General features: G+C 42.0%; 1 protein-coding gene across 6 annotated transcripts in view; it reads left to right on the top strand.

Annotated features, from left to right (window-relative positions):
• Positions 1 to 24,805, top strand: part of ubtfl (upstream binding transcription factor, like) — a 53,708-nt gene that overhangs the window by 13,938 nt on the left and 14,965 nt on the right. For all 6 annotated transcript variants that reach the window (XM_060932600.1, XM_060932576.1, XM_060932592.1 and 3 more), the window contains exons 2-9: positions 4,861 to 4,973; positions 14,654 to 14,835; positions 18,970 to 19,053; positions 19,180 to 19,335; positions 19,455 to 19,519; positions 19,598 to 19,718; positions 19,801 to 19,911; positions 19,989 to 20,116. In XM_060932600.1, the coding sequence (XP_060788583.1) occupies positions 4,916 to 4,973; positions 14,654 to 14,835; positions 18,970 to 19,053; positions 19,180 to 19,335; positions 19,455 to 19,519; positions 19,598 to 19,718; positions 19,801 to 19,911; positions 19,989 to 20,116 (905 nt within the window). In that variant the 5' untranslated portion in view covers positions 4,861 to 4,915. The remainder of the gene's footprint in view (positions 1 to 4,860; positions 4,974 to 14,653; positions 14,836 to 18,969; positions 19,054 to 19,179; positions 19,336 to 19,454; positions 19,520 to 19,597; positions 19,719 to 19,800; positions 19,912 to 19,988; positions 20,117 to 24,805) is intronic.

Below are 24,805 nucleotides of genomic sequence, written 5' to 3'. Positions count from 1 at the left end.
TGATCTTTTAACACTAAAACCAGCTTGTTTTGACCATCTCGGATGAGTGGAGACGCACGCTGTCTTTGTGGGACTAGTTATAACATTGGGGTTTAAAAATATTCCACATCAATCCATCTTGAGTAAGCGCTCAGGGCCACAGTGGATCCTGGGCCCCAGGAGGAAAGGTTCCTTTTTGAAGGGTGGGCGGGGTAAACTTATAAATATTTATGAATATTAATAAGGAAAGTGCTACCTGATTGGCCAGTGTGGTTTTGACTTGGGAACCAGGTAAGCGTTAGGGCCAGAGGTGGACAGTAACAAAGTACATTTACTTGAGTACTGTACTTAAAGCAGATACGCAGAACCTTTATTTTTAATTACATTTCTGAGTGGATAGTATCTCCATCCTTGACTCTTGCATGCTGCATAAATAGGAATAAAAAAATATATTTTTGAGAGTTAAAATCGACCGCGAAGTTGGCATTCAAGCTGCCCTGCTGAGCCAGCCAGCCCTGAGTGCGTGACGTCACAGCGGGAACCGGTTTTAAGGCCGAGGCCTTTTACAACTATAGACCAAAGTCATATAAATAAAAATTTATGGTGAAAAGTAAGAAATATGTGTTATTTACCAGCTGGGAGGTCCCTATGGTGAAATACCGTGACCGAGGTCTTGAAAGTACTGACCGAGACCCTCTGGGCCGAGGTCAGTATTCAAGGCCGAGGTCACGGTATTTCACCATACGGACTGACCTTAAGCTGGTAAATAATATATTTATTTTTTTCTTTACCAAATTCTAACAGAAAACGAGAGCGCCCGAAAGGGAAAACCGAGCCGAGCCGCCATTTTGAATCCTCATTCATGGCTGTAATGCAAATGGCTTCCTCCTCGGTATACAAGTGCACTTCCATGGCAGGAAAAAGAACTACATTTTGCCGCCTATGTAGTCCCCTATTTATACAAATAGGAGTCATTCAGGATTCAGTCATGTTTTTGCTCGACGTTAGCAACAGTTAGAGGTTTTTATCTTTCTCCTGCAATGTTTTCTTTAATTTCTTCTTCCTCAGGGTAGTAAAACTCGCTTTCACTGTGAACACTGTCGTTATCACTATCCATGCTGTAAAATTAATGCTATTCTCCTGAGAAATGCTGGCAAAAATTTATAAGATTTTTGATAATCTTATAAATAAATCTTATTAAAAAAAAAGATAAATGTTAACAACGAAATGCTACTATGTTTGTTGTTGTGAACGAGCGAATCGCCAGAGGTCCGTAACTGGGGTCCGTATCGTAGGATACGGTCCTGCTCGCCAACCAGTCAGAGTGCAGGATTTGATGGAAACCAGACCGCGAAAAAAAAAATGTATGTAATTTACCAGCTGGGAGGTCTGTATTGTGAAAGACCGTGACTGAGGTCTTGAAAATATTGACCGAGGCCTCTGGCCCGAGGTCACGGTATTTCACCATACAGACCGACCTTAAGCTGGTAAATAATATATTTATTTTTTTCTTTACCAAATTCTAACAGAAAACGAGAGCGCCCGAAAGGGAAACCATATTTAGAACAAACCTGATTCAGATAGCACTGGATACTTTTCTGGAAAGACGTGAGCGAGGACGGCTCGTACACACCGCCATTTTTCTTTGTTGCGGACATGAAGAAGTTGCACAGCAACATGTTAAGTTCTTCGCCAGGCATGTCTTCCACCTTTCGACCTTCATTTAGGTTTCGACAGAACTTCCCAAAGACATTGAGGTCGTAGGTCGTCTTTTTTGTTGTATTTTCTGCCCTTTGCTCCTCAATAAACTGCTGGATTTGCTCGGCGTTAGCATCAGTTAGAGGTTTTTAGCTTTCTCCTGAAATGTTTTCTTTTATTTCTTCTTCCTCAGGGTAGTAAAACTCGCTTTCTCTGTGAACACTGTCGTTATCGCTATCCATGCTGTAAAATTAATGCTATTCTCCTGAGAAATGCGAAAATAAATGTTGTTGTGAACGAGCAAGTCGCTAAATGGGCCGTAACTGGGGTCCGGATTGTAGGATTCTGGACCACTCGCGAGCCAATCGGAGTGCACGATTTGATGGAAACTGTACCGCGAAAAAAATAAATAGCGTGACCAACTTGCTCAACTAAGACTGATTTGATTTCACTGATTGTGGGTTGACTCTCATTAAAACAGGATGGGTGTTATAACTTATGCAACATACATGTACATGCATGCATTTTCACTGATAAAACGTAAAAGGCGGATTAAATAATCAGATGAACTGAGACAATCACATTCTGAAGCAAATTAAATAATCTTATACCGCTAACTTAAACACACAATACAAGTTACATGTATTAATCTAAATGCAGGTAAACAACGTGTTTTTGTTGTTTTGTATCCAAATGAGAGTCGGAGCTTACCCGTCTGTGTTCTCGCTTCTTGAAGGCCGACCTTGTGGCCGATTGTTTTGAAACAGTTTGACTTTCAGTTGTTCGTTCAGTTCTCCGTTCATTCGCTTCTTCCACATAAGGGTGAGACTGCAGCGATATCCAGTTTAGAAAGCAGACGTCTGCTTCACTCATTCTCCATTTTCTCCATACTGAGTACTCCGCCATTACTGCTCGGCTCAGGCAATTACTAAAACCCGGGACGGGACCTCACCGCTTTTAGCAGCAACTGCGGGGAGGTCACTGCCCAAGCGATATGTCATGTCCCGTTCCATTCTGGGTTTTACCAACAACCCTCAACTCGTACTCCAGGAGAACTGGTGCAACTAAACTTACTTTCCTTTTAAAAAATAAATAAAATAAAAGCTGTCCTTTTCTTGTAGTTTTATTTAATTGTTGGTACTGCACCCTCTTTCAATACAGGCTTATAGCTACTGTAACGCTCCTCAACAGATCAGAGGTCTCGTACGAGTCCTCAGTAAAATGTGCAGAGCAGAGGAGCGACCACTTCGTAGGCGCCCAACGTGCCCGTGAACTTCTCGCAAAACGCGTCCAAATCTTTGCAGTTTGAACATTCTTGGGCCATGAATGCAACGTAAATCCACCTTCTGTCATGTTGCTGCACCGGACAGCAACACATCTACGTGTCATGGCGATACATTAGCTCAAAATGGAGGATCGGAGTTGCAGTCAGCTCTGTGTTTTAGTATAGCGGAAATGCCGATGAGACAGATAGACTTCCTGCTGTGACGTTACGGACGTCAAGGTCATTCACTCAGATCGCTACCTGTATAAATCACTTTAATCTTAAAAACTACTATATTAGATTTATTGTTAACGCTTAAAACTATTCCTGTGCCATTCTTGAGGTCTCAAGCCTTTTATAAACGAAAAGTGAGGCCATGGCTCTGCGTATCTGCTTTAAGTACACTTTTTGAGTATCTGTACTTTACTTGAGTCTCTCTCTCTCTCTCTCTCTCTCTCTCTCTCTCTCTCTCTCTCTCTATATATATATATATATATATATATATATATATATATATATATATATATATATATATATAGGCAACTTATGACTTGAACGCCACTACATTTGAAAGGCAAATATTGTACTTTTTACTCCACTACATTTCTATCAAGGTACTCGTTACCATGAAGCAGCTTTGAAAGTCGATGTTTTTTTCTTTTCTTTTCTAAAACCTGATTGTTTTTCTCGCAGGTGACACTGAGACAGGCGATCAGTAATCACTAGGGTCGCGTCACGTCCATAGACTGGATAAACTCAAGTTCAGTGATTTCTCAGCAGCGTTATTGAACACGATCAGTTGACGGCCGAATGGAAGGAGGCGGTTCTTCTGGGGAACGCACGCACTCATGGCTTTACCGAGAACCCATGTTTCAGTTTTCTGAAAGGATTAAAGATTCGTTTCGTTTTAAATGTTTGCCAAAAACGAACCACATCACGGCCTACAAAAACTCGCCGTCCAACCTGCGGAAGCATATTGAGGGATGTAAATGTTTTATTCCAAGAGAAAGCTTGCAATGAAGTTGTCTGTGCTTTTAGAGCTAGCAATAACGTCGCAATAGCGACGCAGTCTGGTTAGTCAAATGACTTTCTATGGATTTGCCCGCCAAGTTGCCGTCGCCTTGTCCACGGCTAACATTAACACATAGCTAGTTAACTTGGACACTGTTAGTTAGCATGTAAAAGCGGCGTTACGCTAACATGAATAACGTTAACTTATCTGAAATCCTTTCAGAAATATGTTTCAGCATAATCTTGTTAAATAACTGGAATGTAGAAATCTTTCTTTTCTAGTAGCGTTAGCGACCCGATATGATTTCGAGTTTGAAAAGAGTTTGCTAGCATGTCAGGTGGAGTTTCACTGACTAGCGAGCTTAACGTTAAACCACCATGATGGCACACCATGCGTTCATTTTGTGAATTCACATTTCTGTCCTTGGTAACGGCGTTAGGTTTTGTAAGTGTTGTGGCAATAATACAACGATGCGTTGACACAAAATGTACTTAAGTGTTTTCAAAGCAAGTACTTCAGTACTTTAAGTAAAAATTTGACTGAATGCCTTTCACTTGTATCAGAGTAACATTTAACCAGTGGGATCTGTACTTTGACTGAAGTAATGAAGTTGGGGACTTTGTCCACTTCTGGTTAGGGCTGATCAAAGCTATCAATTTTAATGAGATTTCTGTCAAAAGGCCAATCAGGTCACACTTTCATCATGACTATTTATGAGATTTTCTGCCAAATTTAGCATAGCCATGTTTTTGCGAAATAGAAGGAAACCCACATGGAAATTAGTATGAGCCACAAGTACAGGCGGGGCATGGGATCAAAATAGTTTGGAGTGAAGTGAACCAGAAGTGCAATGTTTCCTGACTTGCGGCATGTTTTATACTGACCTGTGTTTTTCTCTTGCGCTCAGGTTTGCGGGTTTGTGTTGCTGGAGGTCGGGTCAGAGCCACCTTGACTGTGTAGTCATGAATGGCAGCAGCAGCGTGGCTGGTACCCAGACTGGGCGAATCAAACTCGAACCAGGTAGGAATGCTGTGATCTTTCTTTCTGCTTTTCATCTCACTATCCTACCTCTTGTCAGATTTTTGGAAATTTAGTCTTATTTGACGTTTCGTTTTATACCGTTGCAGGGCTCTACGTTAACTTTGAGACATGGTTGCCAATCTGGTTGCCCGAACTCAGAACATGGTTGCCCAAATATTACTATTTTATACTATATATATATTATATTATACAAATATAATATTATTATTATTATTATTTTTTTTCAACCTTCTCAGATGCTGTCTCTATCAACAAGCATTGACACTAGCGCCCCGTGCGAGTAATGTGGTAATTAGTCATGTAGTGAAGGACATACCAATATTCAGTCCCCCCAGGATTCCGCGGGCCTTTTTTGTGATTGTTGTGGGCTAAAATGTCTGATGTTGCGGGGGTTTTCCAAAAAATTGCGATGAAAGTTGCGGTGTTTTTTAGGTTTTTGTTGCGATTACATTGCGGGAGGAAGTGAAAGTTGCGATAAATTGTTGCGATTTTCTCTTTTTGTGATTAAAATTGAGTGATATGTTAAATATTAAGTTATTACTGAAAAACTATTGATTAAAAAAACAAAGACACTGAGAAATGGTCCTATAAACAACTTTACCAATATAAAAGATTACCAGGACTACAAAAATGCAGAAAAATAGGCTTTACTTATCCAAATGCACCTGTTGGTTCAAAAGTTAAAGTGCAGAACCTCACAGCACAACATGAAGTTACCTTCAAATATAATATAAATGCCTCAGCTTTCATGGAAGAAAAAAACTATTAAAACTAGTACTGTGTGCAGGCAGTCTCTCCTGAAGACTAAATTAAACAATAATTATAAACTAATAAAATAAATGGCTCAGGCTTCATAGAAGAAAAAAAAAACAATTTGAACAGAATCTCACAGTATGTTGCTGAAGCTGCCTAAACAATGGAAAATAAAATACCATTTTGGCAAAAATGTTGGCATCCATTAATTTCTTGCATTAAGTAAAAAAAATAATGTAAAGTGCACACAGTCCTTCACTGTAAACATAACACACTTTCAGTAACAGAATTTAAGCCTACATAAACACTGACTCGCACATCATGCAATGTTGCCAGATACTGCTGACGTTTTCCAGCCCAAAATATGTTCAAAACCCGCCAAAATGCACTTAAAACCACCCAATCTGGCGACACTGCGCGCATACTGCTTCTCTTGAACGTATACACGGAAGTAAGGCGGAAGGTAGTTTGTCGACGTCACCTCAAGACGACGCCAACGATTGGTCAAATTTGCGGTAAAGTTGCGGTGATTGGATATAATTGCAGCACCGCCCTGAATTCGCGGGGATTGGTTGAAGTTGCGTTGAAATTGCAAATCGCGACATCGCGAAATCCTGGAGGGTCTGAATAGAACGCTGAATATGCACTACGCGATAATTATTAGCAATGGGAAACTGCATTGCAAGCCCGCGATGTGCAAATGTGAATTCCGCTAGTTGTTGAACATCCCGTAATGATAACATGGACGCGGTCTTTCCAAGTCAAACAATCGCAAATCGTGATGGAATTTCATCATAATATGAATGAATAAACATCATTTTTCACGTAAGTTGACATATTTGGGTAGTTGCCCGATCGGGCAAGCATTTGTGAGAGTCTGGTTGTCCGAATCTATTGAATGGTTTCCCCGGGCAATCGGGCTACTGTTAATGTCGAGCCCTGCGTTGACTTAGATCGCATTCTCAGCGGTCTCAAAGTTTAGTGGAATAAAAGGGTACGAGGCAGAGAATAGGAGGGTACAATTAAAAAGGCTGAAGCCCTTCACCATGAACCATAGGCGAGAAAAATGGAAAACTGGGTTTATCTGAGACAGTTTCAAGGCTTTTGGGGAGGAATTTCCAATTTACTGTAAACAACAAAACGGGGTCTGTTCCTATTCGAGTTATTGAACAGACCGGGGCTCAGTCCAGTTTTCCTGAGGCTTGTATTTTTTTTTTTTTAATGGTGATTGGCATACGAGAAATATTATTATCACCCACACACATTCACAGGTTATGACATCTTTATTACTGATTTTTGCACTGCTCTTTTTAAATTTGTCGTTCACTTCAGTTTCTGACTTTTATTATTATCATCAACAGCTATATGTTTCAGGAAACTGAGACACGTGTCTATTGACTTAATGTCACTAGTAAAATTAATAAAATATCATTTCTCATTCACATCTTTCTCATTTAAGATCATAAAGACACATTCTAAGCTACATTATTATAGCCTAGTAAACTAGACCCACCCGCCTAGCGGCCAAAAATATTTTTGCCTAGCGAGTGGGTCTAGCCTCGCACCATATAAACAAAAACACCCCGGGCATCAAATCGTGCCCGCCAATCACAATGCAAGGGTTTTGTTTGGATTCTTTGGGCGGGCTTTTGCAGGAGTGACGACAAAGCTGCGCGACGCTGGAGAAAGCACAGCAGGAAAGATGGCTACGGCTAGTGAACAGCGCTAGTTTGACTCCGCTTTGGAATCAGTTTTAGAAGAATTAGACTTGGAGTTTTCGTTGAAACATGAGCAGGAAGAGGCTCTCCGCTCATTCCTTTTCAAGAAGGACGTTTTCGCTGTTTTGCCGACCGGCTATGGCAAAAGTCTGATCTACCCGCTGGCTCCGCTCATAGCCAAAAGGATGGGGCTAGTTTGTGCAGTATGAAGAATTAATAAACAGCTTTGAAACATTACTTTTTGATTGTTTCTTATTTTCCCGTTATTTTAAATTTAAGGGAAATTATCTCACCAAACACCACTAAATAAAAACTCTCAAAAACAGTTTAATCAAACCCTTGAAAAACACTTGGGGGAAAAAAAAGTGTATGTGGTACAGACTCCAAACTTGTGGTCATTATCTCCAAACTTCTTAATATCTAGAACCTGTTTATTAATTAATACGCATTTTGAAAAATTATTTATTTCAAGGCCTCCCCCACTGCTTTCTGTCGCTCTGACTACGTCACAGTCACTGTTGCGCTGATTGGTCAGAGCGTTGGCCTATACGCACAGAGACAGTTTGAAAGACAACGGCTTGGTCAAAAGCTTGGTGGTCATTGTGTAGTCGATTTATTTATTTATTTTTATTGGTCACAAGCACGCGCTCATCGTCTACACTCCGGCTTCCTAAAGTCTCTTCACTGGGGTTGGATTTCAGCAAACGGAGGGATTCCTATAAAAGATGACTCATGATAATGATGACACACGTTCGTCACTGTGACGACTGCTAGTAATTTTCTCTTCATCACTGATGGATTATGTTCATCTGTGACCAGCGCCAGCAAGAACCCTGGCCATTATTTAGTTGAACAAAACTTAGTTTCATGTCACGTGCTGCTCAGTTTTGTACAGATATATAAACAAAAATATTTTTTTTACTCCGTGAAAAATAAGACTGCGGCAAATCCTACTACAGACGGCGATTTGCCGCCGCTGACCGGCTACTTTTGAGACCTCTGCATTCTAGGTCAACAGTATAAAACTAATCATTTTATCTACATTCACTGGATACGAGCAATCACACGCTCTGATTGGCTACTCTGCTACTAGGCTATCAGCTCATGTACCGTGAGTAGAGAGAAACAAAATGGTGGCGCATGCTGGCGAACCAACCGAGGATGAAATAAAAACTCTACTCGGTAACAAAACTCCAAAAAATACAAAAATATGGAATAAAAGTATTTGATGGTAAGAACGCATCTTTTTTCCCATGAATTATTATTATTATTATTATAGCGTTTTTCACAAATTGCTCCTGTCATCTTGCCGGTTTGTTTCCATTCTTCATCTTTCAGCCGTAAAATTATGCATGTATGCAATTTGTTACGTGTCCGCTAAGCAGAAATGATTTTGTCGGATGTTTTGTATAAAGTTTTAATTTATTGATTTTGCCAAAAATAAAAATGCTCCGTTTCTCAAAATCCAGTGAATGTGGATAGAATAAAACAGTTATTCCACTCGATCTCGTCGTACACAGCTTATAGCCAGTTTGGTGCTACGCGCCTCGTCGGCCATCAGCTTACGTACGACTCGATTTCGTGGAATAACTGACAAATCTAAAAATCTGACAAGAGGTAGAGGCAGGATGAGGAAAGTGTGACCCGATTGGCCGGTGAATGCATTCTGGGTGGCATAGCAGTGCAGTGGTTAACACTGTCGCCTCACGGCAAGAAGGTTCTGGGTTCGAACCTTATGGCTGGCGAGGGCCTTTCTGTGCGGAGTTTGCATGTTCTCCCCGTGTCTGAATGGGTTTCCTCCGGGTGCTCCGGTTTCCCCCACAGTCCAAAGACATGCAGGTTCGGTAAAATACCCAGCCACTGGGGTTGCACGAGCCAGTGCATACTTAGTAGGGGTGGGCAAAAATATTGATACGGCGATATATTGCGATACTTTGTCTTCCGATTCAATATCGATACTCAAAATATGAATATCGATTATTTTTTTTTTTTTTTCAAATAATAAATCATGTTTCAGACTGGTTTGTAAATCCAGTACGACTTCCACACCTCCGCTCCGCAAGGTGTCGCTGTGCCGCTCCCTCACTGCAAGGCACACTTTGTCTTCTCTTTTTTTTTCCTGGCGGTTGCAGTGAGGAAAAAAACAAGCAAGCATGGCTGTTAACGTAAACCTAGAGACGCCGCCGAACTTTAAGGCAGATGTTTGGAGGCACTTTGGATTCCAAAGGAAAGGAGGAAAAAAAAAAAACAGTGAGCTGGACAAAGAGTATGCACTTCGCAAAACCGGTTTCGCTCCAATTAGATATTCAATTTCTACTGCAGGTGACATAATCAGCTCTCAGAGGAGCTGTCTCACCTCTGAGCATGCTGACCAGTTGCTCTTCCTGAAGAAGAACATGCAGTTTTGAAATGTGTGCTCACAGTACAGGTTTGGATTAAACTTTACACAAGTACTAAGCACAAGTTAAATGTTCTCCGGTATATGTTCTCAAGTTTACAAAGAACAAATTGATATTAGTGTTAGCACTGAAATGTATGTGCAGTCTGCAGTGCAAGTTTTAAGTTTTCATAAAACAATTTGATTCTGCTTGTTAAGCAGCACTGATGTGTCCATGCTTACAGAAAAGTTGATAATACTAGCACAGAAATGGGAATTTTCTGTATGTTGTAGTGAAGCAACTCTTGGTTTTGCCAGCAGTGGAATAGAGACAAATATATGTCTGGCAAAAGTGTGTAGTTATGTATGTGAAATGTAATTTTACAGTGGTCAATAAATTCTGATTTTCTTCAGTGACACAGATATCGTGATGTGGTTGAAATTTCTTGCAATATATCGATTATCGCTGTACCGTGATATTATCGTTATCATGGGCAAAATATCGCCATAGTATCGTATCGTGAGGTATCTGGTGATACCCAGCCCTAATACTTATGCCGCTTTTCCACTACAAACGCGGCTGAGTCGGGCTGAGCCGTGCCGTGCTGAGTCGAGCTGAGCGGGGCTGTTTTAGTTGCATTTCGACTACAACCGCGCTGAACCGTGCTGGCTGGAAGTGGGTGGACACATTGGGTGGAGTTAGCGAAAGTGGGTGGACGTCAGGTGATGTCGTTAAGCAGCGCAAACAGTGACATCAGTGATCTTTTAAGCGGTAGTCTCACGACCCGAATAGTAAACAATAAATATGGAGGACATGGAGTCGTTAGTGTTGCTGGTCTTGGTTCTGTGGCTTGTTGTCACCGACAAAGCCAACAGATACTGGCAAGAGCGTATAGATGAGGCGAGGCGCATAAGGCTTCAGAAATTCTCGTAATTCGTAATTCTTCTCCTTCCGGGTTTGCGGTGTTTACAGATCCCAGCGTGCTCGCGGGGCGTGTGTGGGCATGTGAGGACACTCCTCCTCACCAATCAGTGCACAGGGGAGTGTCTGCTCATGCCCCCAGCCTCACTCGGCTCGCTTTGGCTCGCTTCAGCCCCACTCCAAAACGGTGCGAGTTTTAGGGGCTAAGCAGGGCTGAAGCGAGCTGAGTCGTGCTGTTTTTTGGTAGTCGAAACGCGAGCCGTGTCGGGCTGAAGTGAGCTGAAGCGAGCTGAAGTGAGCTGAAAAAGGGTAGTGGAAAAGGGCCATTAGTGCTGGTCCTAAGAGTGGATAGATTGGGGAGGGTTGCGTCAAAACCTATGCCAAATCAAATATGCAGAACAAATCCACTGCGGCGACCCCTAACGGGAACAGCTGGAAGAAGACGACAAACCTAGATTGCATCCTGCCTTACTTCTGAAGTCAACTTGAATCAAGCAACTGTCCGAGTAATACATATAAAAGGTCTGTGTTTGATTAGCTTCCTGAAACCAAGGTTATCTTGTGTAAATATATTTTCTTCTCAATTTGCAACTAGTAGCATGTGATAAGTCTGTCTGTGTGCGCGATGCTTACTCTTAAACCATTCTCAAACAGGCTTCAGTGAATAACAATAAACCAAGCAAGTCTTTAAAGCAGATATGCAGAGCCATGGCCTCACTTTTGTTTATAAACGCCTTGAGACCTCAAGAATGGCACAGGAATAGTTTTAAGCGTTAACAATAAATCTAATGTAGTCATTTTTACGATTAAAGTGATTTATACAGGTAGCGATCTGAGCGAATGACCTTGGCGTCCGTAACGTCCCAGCAGGAAGTCTATCGGTCTCATCGCCATTTCCGCTATACTAAAACACAGAGCTGACTGCAACTCCGATCCTCCGTTTTGAGCTAATTTATCACCATGCCACGTAGATGTGCCAGCAACAAGACAGAAGGTGGATTTACGTTGCATTCATGGCCCAAGAATGTTCAAACTGCAAAGATTTGGACGTGTTTTGCAAGAAATTCACGGGCACGTTGGGCGCCTACGAAGTGGTCTCTCCTCTGCTCTGCACATTTTATTGAGGACTCGTACGAGACCTCTGATCTGTTGAGGAGCGTTAGCTATAAGCCCGTATTGAAAGAGGGTGCAGTACCAACAATTAAAGAAAACTACAAGAAAAGGAAAGCTTTTATTTTATTTATTTTTTAAAAGGAAAGTAAGTTTAGTTGCACCAGTTCTCCTGCAGTACGAGTTAAGGGTTGTTGGTAAAACCCGGGACAGAACGGGACATGACATATCGCTCGGGCAGTGACCTCCCCGCGGTTGTTGCTAAAACCGGTGACGTTCCGTTCCGCCCCGGGTTTTAGTAATTGCCTAAGTTGAGCAGTAATGGCGGAGTACTCAGTATGGAGAAAATGGAGAATGAGTGAAGCAGCCGTCTGATTTCTTTGCTGGATATCGCTGCCATCTCGCCCTTATGTAGAAGAAGCGAATGAACAGAGAACTGAACGAACAACTGAAAGTCAGATTGTTTCAAAACAATCGGCCACAAGGTCGGCCTTCAAGAAGCGAGAACACAGACGGGTAAGCTCCGACTCTCATTTGGATACAAAACAACAAAAACACGTTGTTTACCTGCATTTAGATTAATCCATGTAACTTGTATTGTGTGTTTAAGTTGGCGGTATAAGATTATTTAATTTGCTTCAGAATGTGATTGTCTCAGTTCATCTGATTATTTAATTCGCCTTTTACGTTTTATCAGTGAAAATGCATGCATGTACATGTATGTTGCATAAGTTATAACACCCATCCTGTTTTAATGAGAGTCAACCCACAATCAGTGAAGTCAAATCAGTCTTAGTTGAGCGAGTCTGTAACGCTATTTCTTACTTTCAACATAAATTTTTATTTATATGACTTTGGTCTATAGCTGTCAAAGGCCTTGGCCTTAAAACCAGTTCCTGCTGTGACGTCACGCACTCAGGGCTGGCTGGCTCAGCGGGGCAGCTCCAATGCCAACTTCGTGGTCAATTTTAACTCTTAAAAATGTATTTTTTTATTCCTATTTATGCAGCATACAAGAGTCAAGGATGGAGAGACTATCCACTCAGAAATTTATTTAAAAATAAAGGTTCTGCGTATCTGCTTTAAGGAGAAGACTTTTTTTGTAGGGGTAAACACAGCAGGTATATATTTTTAATATTCCTAACGTCCTTGTAAGAGAGTTTGAGGACTTGGTTTCCCTCCTTATGTTTAGCTGGACCCAGAGGATGTGCAGTCACGTGACCCGTCCGTGTTTACTCTGCCTACTCCGCCATATTGGACGGCTTCAGGATTGTGTACCTTGCACGAGCGTAATGGATCCAGGCAGTAATCCCCAAGAAAATTCGGAAAATACCCCATCTACGTCGCGCGATTGCTTGTCTAAGTTTGTTCAGCATCTTGAAGGTGACGTGAGGCAGCGTTACGTGGAAAAGTGTTCCAGGTTGGGGATTGCAGATCCGTACAACTTGTCGCAATCCTTGTTCAGGAAAATTCGGAGCTGCGGTGCCAGCGATTTGCCCGATCTGGCCTACCACGACATTTACAATTTTCTCGTTAATCGTGAATCGTGTTACACTGGCAAAGCCCTCAAAGCTTACAAGAGCCTGGAAGCTTATAAATATTTTGCTGCGGGATGGGTGTCTCAACTATACCTCTGGAAGGTTCCGAAGAAGAATGTCTACTTGATAACCTCACGGGTAAGTGGCATTAAGACGTTTATCATAGAGACTATGCTAGACGTTTTATCGCTTATTTAGTAATTTTAATACAGAATTTACTTTGATGAAATTATTCAGACACTCCAACGCGCCCCCCCCCCCCCCCCCCCAAAGAAAAAAATCGGATCTGCACGATTCAGCCGTGAAAAAGGCGGCATCCGCCGTTTGCATCCCTGTTTAAACTCCTAGGTTAACCGACTTTAACCGGCTAATGAGGCTCGGTGGTCGGTCAAGATTTTTTTTGTTTTCTCCATCCCTACTATGGATTGGCCTTTCAAAGGCATATATGAGCCAAAAAGATAAAACATTGTCATAGACTAGGCCAGGGTAGTAGGGCTAGGCATAGCCATTTTAAACGTTAGAGACTGTCTAGTTTCTAAGTATGCAGTTATCATTCAATCCGAAAATCAACTTAACAGATGTACTAGGAGTATTGAATTAGAAGATTACACCTACCTGATATGACGTGTTCACTACAAATTCGGCTGGTAGAACTGGGGTACCAGTTTTCTCTTCGCATAGCGGACACCCATTTTGCGCGTCTCTCCTCGTCTGCGGGGAATCTATAAAATGACAGGCCCTCCTTTTGGCCCTGTCTATTGGTACAACCAAATGCTGAACAAGATATAACCATTCTCGAAAGATGTACTCCCGCACACTGAATAATTAGAACGGGTTCGTCTAAGTTCTATGCGCAGCCTTGCCGTCCAAGATGGCGGATAAACAAATATCACGTGACCTCGTGACGTCACGTGCACGCTCTCTATACTCAAACTATTTTGAGAGAAATAGCCAATGTTTTGGCTGTGTATTGCAAACCTGGAGCTTTTTATTCCTGAATGTTCCACAAACAGAACACATTATTGGTCGGCCTTCTCGTTCTCAGATTGTTGAGGTTTGGAGTAAACCCATACGATACAGTTGACGAGTTACATGGACTAATAGCGATAAGAACTCAGTAATAAATATAATAAAGGCAATCTTGGACCCCCCCTGGAAAGGTTGAGTCCCTTAGGGGTCCCTGCAGGCCACTTTGAGAACCACTGCAATAAATATGCATTTTGTGTGCGTCTTTGTGTTAGACTGCGACGTGTGGAGTAAGGAGGACTGTCTGACACTGCTCGAGAGGATCAGGAGCCTGTTGCCTGATGGAGACAGTTTGAAGTACAAGACCACCGAGTCTCATTTCGACTGGGACAAAGTGGGCTTTGGAAACTACACAGGGGACATGTGTAAGCAGAAATGGCAGAAGGTTTCCACAGAGGTGAGTCATTTAAATAGGTATGGTAAAGACCGGCCCGGTGTCCGAAATCACTCGCTATATAGTGAGGGTCGCCATTTTGTAGTGCTGTCCGAATGTACAGTGAGAATTATTACGCTCTGTATAGTGCACTCAAAGTATCCCACAATGCATCGTGAAAAGTAGCGTACAACCAATGGGCACTAACCAAGCAATATATCCCATCATGCATTGTAGTCGCGCTGAAAGGGGAAAAAAAAAAAGTGTGTTGGGGTGAACGGATGGAGGAAGAAACGTTATAAACGGACATTCAAGTACAATTAAAAACAGTAAGAGAATAGAACAAGACAAATAAAATACAAGAATAAAAGTCACAGTGCAGACTGAAGAATTAATCGAAAGCCTCAAGTTTGATTGAATAAAAGGCAGCGGCAAAGAAGAAAGGATTCAGCCTTGATTTAAAAAAAAACTGAAAGATGCAGGTACTTTGTATTTATTAATGTAGGAAATGCGCTCAGTATAATCTCATCTCATTATCTCTAGCCGCTTTATCCTGTTCTACAGGGTCGCAGGCAAGCTGGAGCCTATCCCAGCTGACTACGGGCGAAAGGCGGGGTACACCCTGGACAAGTCGCCAGGTCATCACAGGGCTGACACATAGACACAGACAACCATTCACACTCACATTCACACCTACGGTCAATTTAGAGTCACCAGTTAACCTAACCTGCACGTCTTTGGACTGTGGGGGAAACCGGAGCACCCGGAGGAAACCCACACGGACACAGGGAGAACATGCAAACTCCACACAGAAAGGCCCTCGCCGGCCACGGGGCTCGAACCCGGACCTTCTTGCTGTGAGGCGACAGCGCTAACCACTACACCACCGTGCCGCCAGCTCAGTATAATATTCAACACAAAAACACGCATGTATTTATTATTTTGAAAACCCACCAGCTGACTGATCTGGCACGTTTTAATCATGCGACAGCAATGACGTACTGTAAATAACGGTGCGACGGAGTAGTGTCCGAAAGCGTTTTTTCATTTTACCAATGAGCTCACTGTATAGTCCTCTATATAGTAATTCCCTATATAGGGAGTAGGGAATAGTGAACGTGTGAGCAATTTCAGACACAGGGCTTGACGTCAGTTGGATATCAAGAGCCTAATTAAAAAAAAAAAAAGCAGCCCTTAGCGGCACACCAGCAACAATGGCTTTTAAACACAACCAACATTAGTGTGTGAGATATATATAAATATATATGAGAGAGAGAGAGCAGCGGAGTAGCGTCCGAAAGCGTTTTTACCAATGAGTTCACTATATACTAATTCGCTATATAGTGAGTAGGGAATAGTGAACAAGCGAGTGATTTCGGACACAGGGCGACTCCTAACAAGATGGTTTAAAGGAGAACTGAAGTCCTTTTTAAACTCGCTTTATTTCTTCATTAAACTTGGAGGACTACAAAGGCCATGCTGGGGAATGTACAAGCGTTTATTCATAGATATTTAAGAAGGATACTTAGGATTTGGTGGGCCGAAAAGATCAGGAACGAGGATCGTCGGAAGAAGGCTAATCAGGAACCGGTCGGAAGACCGATCTGTAGAAGGAAATGGACTTGGGTTCGTCATACGCTGAGGAAGCCGAAAGATCACGTCACCAAACAGGCTCTCCCGTGGAACCTGTCGGGAAAGCGCCGGCGTGGTAGACCTAGGAATACATGGAGGCGGAAATGTGGAAGGAGGGACACCGCTGGGGAAAGCGAGAAAAGATGGCCCAAAATCACAGACAATGGAGGCTTGTAGTCGATGGCCTATGTGCCGTGAGTGAGCGAGAAGGCGAAGGGTTTAGTAACCTTATATCGTGACTCGTATTGGCAACTAATCACAATTAAATAGTCTACTTGCAGTGCTGAGCGTAAATGAGTGCACCCCCTTTGAAAAGTAACATTTTAAACAATATCTTAATGAACACAAACAATTTCCAAAATGTTGACAAGACAAAGTTTAACAGAACATCTGTTTAACTTATAACGGGAAAGTAAGGTTAATAATATAACTTCGATTACACATTTTTCAGTTTTACTCAAATTAGGGTGGTGCAAAAATGAGTACACCCCACAACAAAAACTACTACATCTAGTACTTTGTATGGCCTCCATGATTTTTAATGACAGCACCAAGTCTTCTAGGCATGGAATGAACAAGTTGGCGACATTTTGCAACATCGATCTTTTTCCATTCTTCAACAATGACCTCTTTTAGTGACTGGATGCTGGATGGAGAGTGATGCTCAACTTGTCTCTTCAGAATTCCCCATAGCTGTTCGATTGGGTTCAGATCAGGAGACGTACTTGGCCACTGAATCACTTTCACCCTGTTCTTCAGAAATCCAACAGTGGCCTTAGATGTGTGTTTAGTCATGTTGGAAAAGTGCACGACGACCAAGGGCACGGAGTGATGGTAGCATCTTCTCTTTCAGTATAGAGCAATACGTCTGTGAATTCATGATGCCATCAATGAAATGCAGCTCCCCGACACCAGCAGCACTCATGCAGCCCCACATAAGGACACTGCCACCACCATGCTTCACTGTAGGCACCATGCATTTTTCTTTGTATTCCTCACCTTTGCGATGCCATACAGTTTTGAAGCCATCAGTTCCAAAAACATTTATCTTGGTCTCATCACTCCAGAGTATAGAGTCCCAGTAGTCTTCATCTTTGTCAGCATGGGCCCTGGCAAACTCTAGGCGGGCTTTTTTGTGCCTGGGCTTTAGGAGAGGCTTCTTTCATGGCCGGCATCCATGCATGCCATTCCTCTGCAGTGTACGCCGTATTGTGTCACGGGAAATAGTCACCCCAGTTTGGCTTTCTACTTCTTTAGATAACTGCAGTGAACTTGCATGTCGATTTTCTTCAACCCTTCTCATCAGAAGACGCTCCTGTCGAGGTGTTAACTTCCGTGGACGACCTGGACGTCTCTGTGAGATGGTTGCAGTTCCATCTTTCTTAAATTTTTGTACCACTTTTGCTACAGTATTCTGACTGATAAGTAAAGCTTTGCTGATCTTCTTGTAGCCTTCACCTTTGTGGCGTAAAGTTATTTTCTTTGGGGAATTGTGAAGAGACAAGTTGAGCATCACTCTCCATCCAGCATCCAGTCACTAAAAGAGGTCATTGTTGAAGAATGGAAAAAGATTGATGTTGCAAAATGTCGCCAACTTGTTCATTCCATGCCTAGAAGACTTGGTGCTGTCATTAAAAATCATGGAGGCCATACAAAGTACTAGATGTAGTAGTTTTTGTTGTGGGGTGTACTCATTTTTGCACCACCCTAATTTGAGTAAAACTGAAAAATGTGTAATCTAAGTTATATTATTAACCTTACTTTCCCGTTATAAGTTAAACAGATGTTCTATTAAACTTTGTCTCGTCAACATTTTGGAAATTGTGTTCATTGAGATATTGTTTAAAATGTTACTTTTCAAAGGGAGTGCACTCATTTACGCTCAGCACTGTATCGGCCTGTTCGGTTTTTAGCCGTGTTGAATTTAGTTCGTTTGGTCCACGGCAGGCGTCACTTATCCGCGCGATCTTCACGAGACTTGTGCAAGACTTCGAAACGTCAAGTGTCAGCGCCGCCATTTTGAAAACTGTTTTCCAAACGAAGTATTGCACAAAAACGAGTTTAAATGACAATTACTGCTGACGTTTTTCAAACTTTCCTGATCGCTATCAAAACAAAGAAAACGTCCATCTTGATTACGTCAGCATTCGAAGGAGGGCGCGCGCATCTTTTGACAATGTCGGCAGATGTCGGTCATTTTGATTTGCGCTGTACGTTTTACTTCCGTCCTACGAAGTCTCGCACAGGTCTCAATGAATCTCGTTTACGGCCATCGCTTTGACATGTGGACTGAGATATTACAGAGCGTATTTCAAACACTCAGAACTCGCTATAGGAGCGACAAAATAGCTGTCAGACTAATTTAATAAAAGGAGATAAATAGCATTTTGATCATAAAAAATTTGCCTTCAGTTCTCCTTTAAGAAATGTTTTTTTTCCCCAGGATATTCTATCAGCATAAATACTCTGTGATGTTTTGTAGAATATTTTTCGAGCCGTAACATTTTACAATTGCTTTCCTCGTAGGTGCGGAAGTACAGGACAATGACGGAGCTCATTGTTGATGCAATAGAATATGTAAAGAACCCGTATAAAGGAAAGAAACTGAAGGTAATGTGTATGTCGCTGTAAGTTTTGATGCCCCTGCCAAACAGAACGTTGAGGATTTTCAAGATAACCCCGTTGACCATTTCCGTACCGTATATCAAATGCTTGTCCATTCGATCCGCTCTACAGACACACCCTGACTTCCCGAAGAAGCCTCTCACACCCTACTTTCGTTTCTTTATGGAGAAGCGAGCCAAGTATGCAAAAATCCACCCAGAGATGAGCAACCTGGATCTTACCAAGATCCTCTCCAAAAAGTACAAAGAGCTCCCTGAAAAGAAAAAGGTGGCCGCACTAAAGAAACACATGACTGGTTTTTATTTAAGTTCAGCAAAGCAGATGGTATTGTGATGGTTGTTTCCTGTTTTGTACTATATGATCAAGATATGTTTTTCTTTATTTAGCTCAAATACATTCAGGAGTTCCAGAGGGAGAAGGAGTCCTTTGAGAAAAACATGGCGCGGTTTAAGTAAGCACCCCTTTGCCTCGCTTTTGAAACGAACGTTTTAAAGCCTTCTCGTAAACAAACGCATATCTCCGTCATTAGAGAAGACCATCCTGAGCTGATCGAAGAACGAAAGAAGTCCGACCTCCCGGAGAAGCCCAAAACCCCTCAGCAGCTGTGGTACAACCATGAAAAGAAAACCTTCATGAAGCTTCACCCAGAGGTGAATGCGCGGTTTTTTTTTTTTTTTTTAATCATTTTATGAGACCGTTACAGATTATAAACATGTTACTTTATATTTCTAGGTAAGTCAAAAGGAGCTGAAAGAAGCTTTACGGCGCCAGTGGTCTCAGCTGTCCGACAAAAAGCGACTGAAATGGATCAGCAAAGCGCTGGAGCTGCAGAAAAACTACGAGGTTCGTCCCATTACAATAAAGAACGGGGTTCTTAAAGCAGACCCGTTTTCATTTTTTTCCCGAATTTTGCTTTTCAGGACAGCATGAGGGCGTACCACGAAGCACACCCAGACGCGAACTCGGAAGAGCACGTCAAGTCCGTCCTGACCAAAGCCGAGCGGCAGCTCAAGGACAAATTTGATGGAAGGCCCACTAAGCCACCACCGTAGGTCATGTCCGGAAGCTTAACGAGCACGTCCAGCCTTGATTTCTGCTCGTCTCTGCATTTCTTGCAGAATTTAAAAAGTTTAGTCATTAGGAAGGGTATTGAAGTCATTTTTAAACTTGCTTTATTGCTTAATTAACGTGTTATTCAATTACGTTTTCGGTTTTATTAACCTTATATCATGACTCGTATCGGCACGTTATATTACACTGATCGGCCTTTTCGGTTTTTAGCCACGTTGAACGTAGTTCGTTTGGTCCACGGCAGGCGTCGCTTATCCGCACGATCTTCACGAGACTCCAGAGATGCCAATCACTACGATTCGTGCGTAGTCACTATGTTTTCGACAGTAGCACTACGAGGCTACGATCATCTATTCAGTTTATATGGGATTCATACGATTTTAGCATGGATGCGGTTCAAAACACGTGAATCTATAAGGGTTCACGATATTTTGCCGGTGTTCGGTACATTTGAGGCCAATTATCGCTTGATAATTCAATATTTTGACTGTATTTATGGTCAAAGTTTGCTTCGATGGGCGCCGCCATCTTTGTTGACAAGCGTTCTGCGCATGCGTGAATTAATTATCGATGCCGCGATGGAATGTCGAACAGCCCATGTCACTAGGTATTGAGGGGCTGTCGGAGTGTTGTAACCTCACAAACTATCGCTCAAAACATGAAATCAGGGTTGTCATCCACCCAGAACACCATGTTCCGAATTCGAAGGAGGGTGCGCGTCTTTTGATGATGTTTGCAGATGTCGGTGACTTTGATTCCCGCTGTACGTTTTACTTCCGTCCTACGAAGTCTTGTACAGGTCTCAGCGAATCTCGTTTACGGCCATCGCTTTGACATACGGACTGATATATTACAGAGCGTATTTCAAACACTCAGAACTCGCTATAGCAGCGACAAAATAGCTGTCAAATGCATTCCGATATTTAATAAAATGAGAAATTTTGATGATGAATTTGCCTTCAGTTCCCCTTTAACTGTGCGTGGAGATGTGAAGCAGTGTGTGATGAGTGAGTATAGAACGAGAGCGAGAACGATTGTCGGCATTAAATGCATATGAAATCCAGACAATGCTACAGAGCCAGGAGTCCAGTCTGGGTGGGAGGAACGGTATTACGCTCTTCCTTGTCAGTCACAGCAACACATGGGCGTCTGTAAGCTCGTGTATGCGGAAGAGGGCAGATAGCGCTTTCATCCGTGTGTTCAGCTGCCTTGTGATGCAGCGTTAGCAAAACTACAGAATAAAACACGAAGACATGGTGATTGTTTGAAAACAGGTTTTATTGTCTGTACTTCAAATTACATTTCAGCAGAGGTGGACAGTAACGAAGTACATTTACTTAAGTACTGTACTTAAGTACACTTTTTGAGTATCTGTACTTTACTTGAGGTTTTTTTTTTTTTGGAAACTTATGACGTCACTCCATTTGAAAGGCAAATATTGTACTTTTTACTCCACTACATTTCTATCAAGGTCCTCGTTACTCATTACTATGAAGCAGCTTTGAAAGTTGATGTTTTATCTTTTCTTTTCTAAAACGTGATTGGTTTTTCCGCAGGTGACACTGAGACAGCCGATCAGTAATCACTAGGGTCGCGTCACGTCCATAGACTGGATAAACTCAAGTTCAGTGATTTCTCAGCAGCGTTATTGAACACGATCAGTTGACGGCCGAATGGAAGGAGGCGGTTCTTCTGGGGAACGCACGCACTCATGGCTTTACCGAGAACCCATGTTTCAGTTTTCTGAAAGGATTAAAGATTCGTTTCGTTTTAAACGTTTGGTGAAAACGAACCACATCACGGCCTACAAAAACTCGCCGTCCGACTTGCGGGAGCATATTGAGGGATGTAAACGTTTTATTCCAAGAGAAAGCTTGGAATGAAGTAGTCTGTGCTTTTAGAGCTAGCGATAACGTCGCAATAGTGACGCAGTCTGGTTAGTCAAATTACTTTCTATGGATTTGCCCACCAAGTTGCCGTCGCCTTGTCCACGGCTAACGCTAACACACAGCTAGTTAACTTAGACACTGTTAGTTAGCATGTAAAAATGGAGTTACGCTAACATGAATAACGTTAACTTATCTGAAGTCCTTTCAGAAATATGTTTTAGCGTAATCTCGTTAAATAAACGGAATGTAGAAATCTTTCTTTTCTAGTAGCGTTAGCGACCCGATATGATTTCGAGTTTGAAAAGAGTTTGCTAGCATGTCAGGTGGAGTTTCACTGACTAGCAAGCTTAACGTTAAACCACCATGATGGCACAGCATGCGTTCATTTTGTGAATTCACATTTCTGTCTTTGGTAACGGCGTTAGGTTTTGTGGCAATAATACAACAATGCGTTGATAGAAATTGTACTTTTAATACTTAAGTATTTTTCAAAGCAAGCACTTCAGTACTTTAACTTAAGTAAAAATTTGACTGTACAACTTTCACTTGTATCGGAGTAACATTTGACCAGTGGGATCTGTACTGAAGTTGGGTACTTTGTCCACAACAGGGATTGGCTCCGGACCCCCCATCACCATGACGGATAAGCAATCTAGATAACGGATGGATGGATACTTAGGGCTTAGTGTTGTGTCTACTAAACAAGAGTTTACGAACAAACGAAAATGGGTGTATCTGAGCCCAAAACTAAGGAGAGTTCTATAGTTTACAGGAGGAGGAATAATAAACGCAGGCTTGGGAGAAAAGCCGTGCAAGATTGATTATCAACAAAATTTGAAGGAAGCACGATCAGATGGCTCATTTCTAGAAGAACTTCATTTTAACTAGTGTTTAAATCCCTTATTCTTGCCCTTAAGGATGGCTTTAGAAGTTGCTCTGGTCTCGTTTTTATCAGTTTCTTTTGCAAACTATTATGTCTAAGCTTACTTGGTGCAGATTTTCAGTACTGCGTGTCAGCCAGCTTCCAGAGGAGCACTGATTATTTTGGGGGAAGGAGGTATGTCTGAACGTGTACTCCCAAACACCAGCGTCCTTAATGTTGCCCCAAATACAACGTTTCAACAATGATGTACTGTATATAGAGGAAAAGTACAACATTGTCCTGAATGTGATGAAGTACTTCTCCTGTTGGGAGGATTGTTGACGTGGCTCCACTGTGTTGTAAAAGTGTAGCCCATTAAAAATCTGATACAGTTGTGGTCAGAAGTTTACCTACAGTGACGTGAATGTCATCTTGGATATGAATGTCATGGCAATATTTGGGCTTTCAGTAATTTCTTTGAACTGTTCTTTTTCTGTGGCAGAATGATTGTACAGCATACAGCTTTAATTAAAAAAACACTAGAATTTGGTGCACAAGTTTTAATTTTCTTTGGGTTTTCTGAAATCAACACAGGGTCAAAATTATACATAGAGCACACCTAATATTTGGGTAAAATGTCTCTTCGCAAGATTCATTTTGACCAAACATTTTTTGTTTACCATGAACAAGCTTCTGGCAGAATTCTGGTCGGATATTTCACGACTCTTCATGGTAGAACTGGTAGAGTTCAATTAAATTTTTGTTTTTCTTGGCATGGACTCGACTTATAAGCACGGTTCATACATCTTCAATAGGGTTGAAGTCAGGACTTGTTTTAAGCTTAATGTTGGCCTGCTTTATCCTCCACAACCAGCTCTGATGTGTGTTTGGGTTCACTGTCCTGTTGTAAGTCCCAAGTTGTGTTCAAGTTTCTGATGGTTTATGCTGAAGAATTCTGAGGTAGTCCTCCTCCTTCATTATTCCACCCACTTTATGCAATGAACCAGTTCCACTGGCAGCAAAACAGCCCCAGAGCACGATGATCCTACCACCACCACCAGCTGGTACAGTGTCCCTCTGTACATGGTGGTCATTGTGGCCAAACAACTCAATCTTTGTCTCATCTGGCCATACAGCTTTCCTCCAGAAGGCCTTTTTTTTTTGGTCCGTATGGTCAGCTTCAAAGTTTAGTTAAGCTTGAAGGGGTCAGTTTTGGAGCAGGAGGTTATTTCTTGGATAGCAGCCTCTTAGTCCATGGTGATCTGAACTGTAGACAGTGATCCATCAGCTTCCAGTTCATGGCAGGGCTGTGCCGTGGTGGTTCCTGGGTTGTTCCTGACCATCCAAACCAATTTCCTTTCAGCTGAAGGTGACAGTTTGGGTTTTCTTGAAGCAAAGTGGCTTAGCAAAGTGACAACACCTCACAATAACTTGGATACAATTGTTTGAACTGGTCTTGGAATTTGCAGTTGTTTAGAAATGGCTCCAAGAGACATTCCGGAGTTGTGTATATCTGTGACCCTCTTTCTCAGATCTTCACTGAGCTCCTTGGACTTTCCCATTTTACTGTGTGTTGGTCAATCCAATGAGTGCTGTAAACAAACCCTTTTTATGAAGGCACAGAGAAGCTACCAGCTGTAGTCAATCATGATCACTAACAGGAAGTTAAGAGGCCTTGGCAAGATAAGTGACATTTTGGAAGTTTCAGCACCTCTGAATTAATAATCTAAGTGAGCGTATGTAAATTTTTGACCCTGTGTTGATTTCAGAAAACCCAAAGAAAATTAAAACTTGCGCACCAAATTCTAGTGTTTCTTTTATTAAAGCTGTATGCTGTACAATCATTCTGCCACAGAAAAAGAACAGTTCAAAGAAATTACTGAAAGCCCAAATATTGCCATGACGTCCATATCCA

Source organism: Neoarius graeffei, chromosome 1, assembly GCF_027579695.1.
Source record: "Neoarius graeffei isolate fNeoGra1 chromosome 1, fNeoGra1.pri, whole genome shotgun sequence".
Lineage (NCBI taxonomy): Eukaryota > Metazoa > Chordata > Actinopteri > Siluriformes > Ariidae > Neoarius > Neoarius graeffei.
Note: the sequence above shows the minus strand (reverse complement) of the source record. Positions and strands in the feature narration are given on the sequence as shown.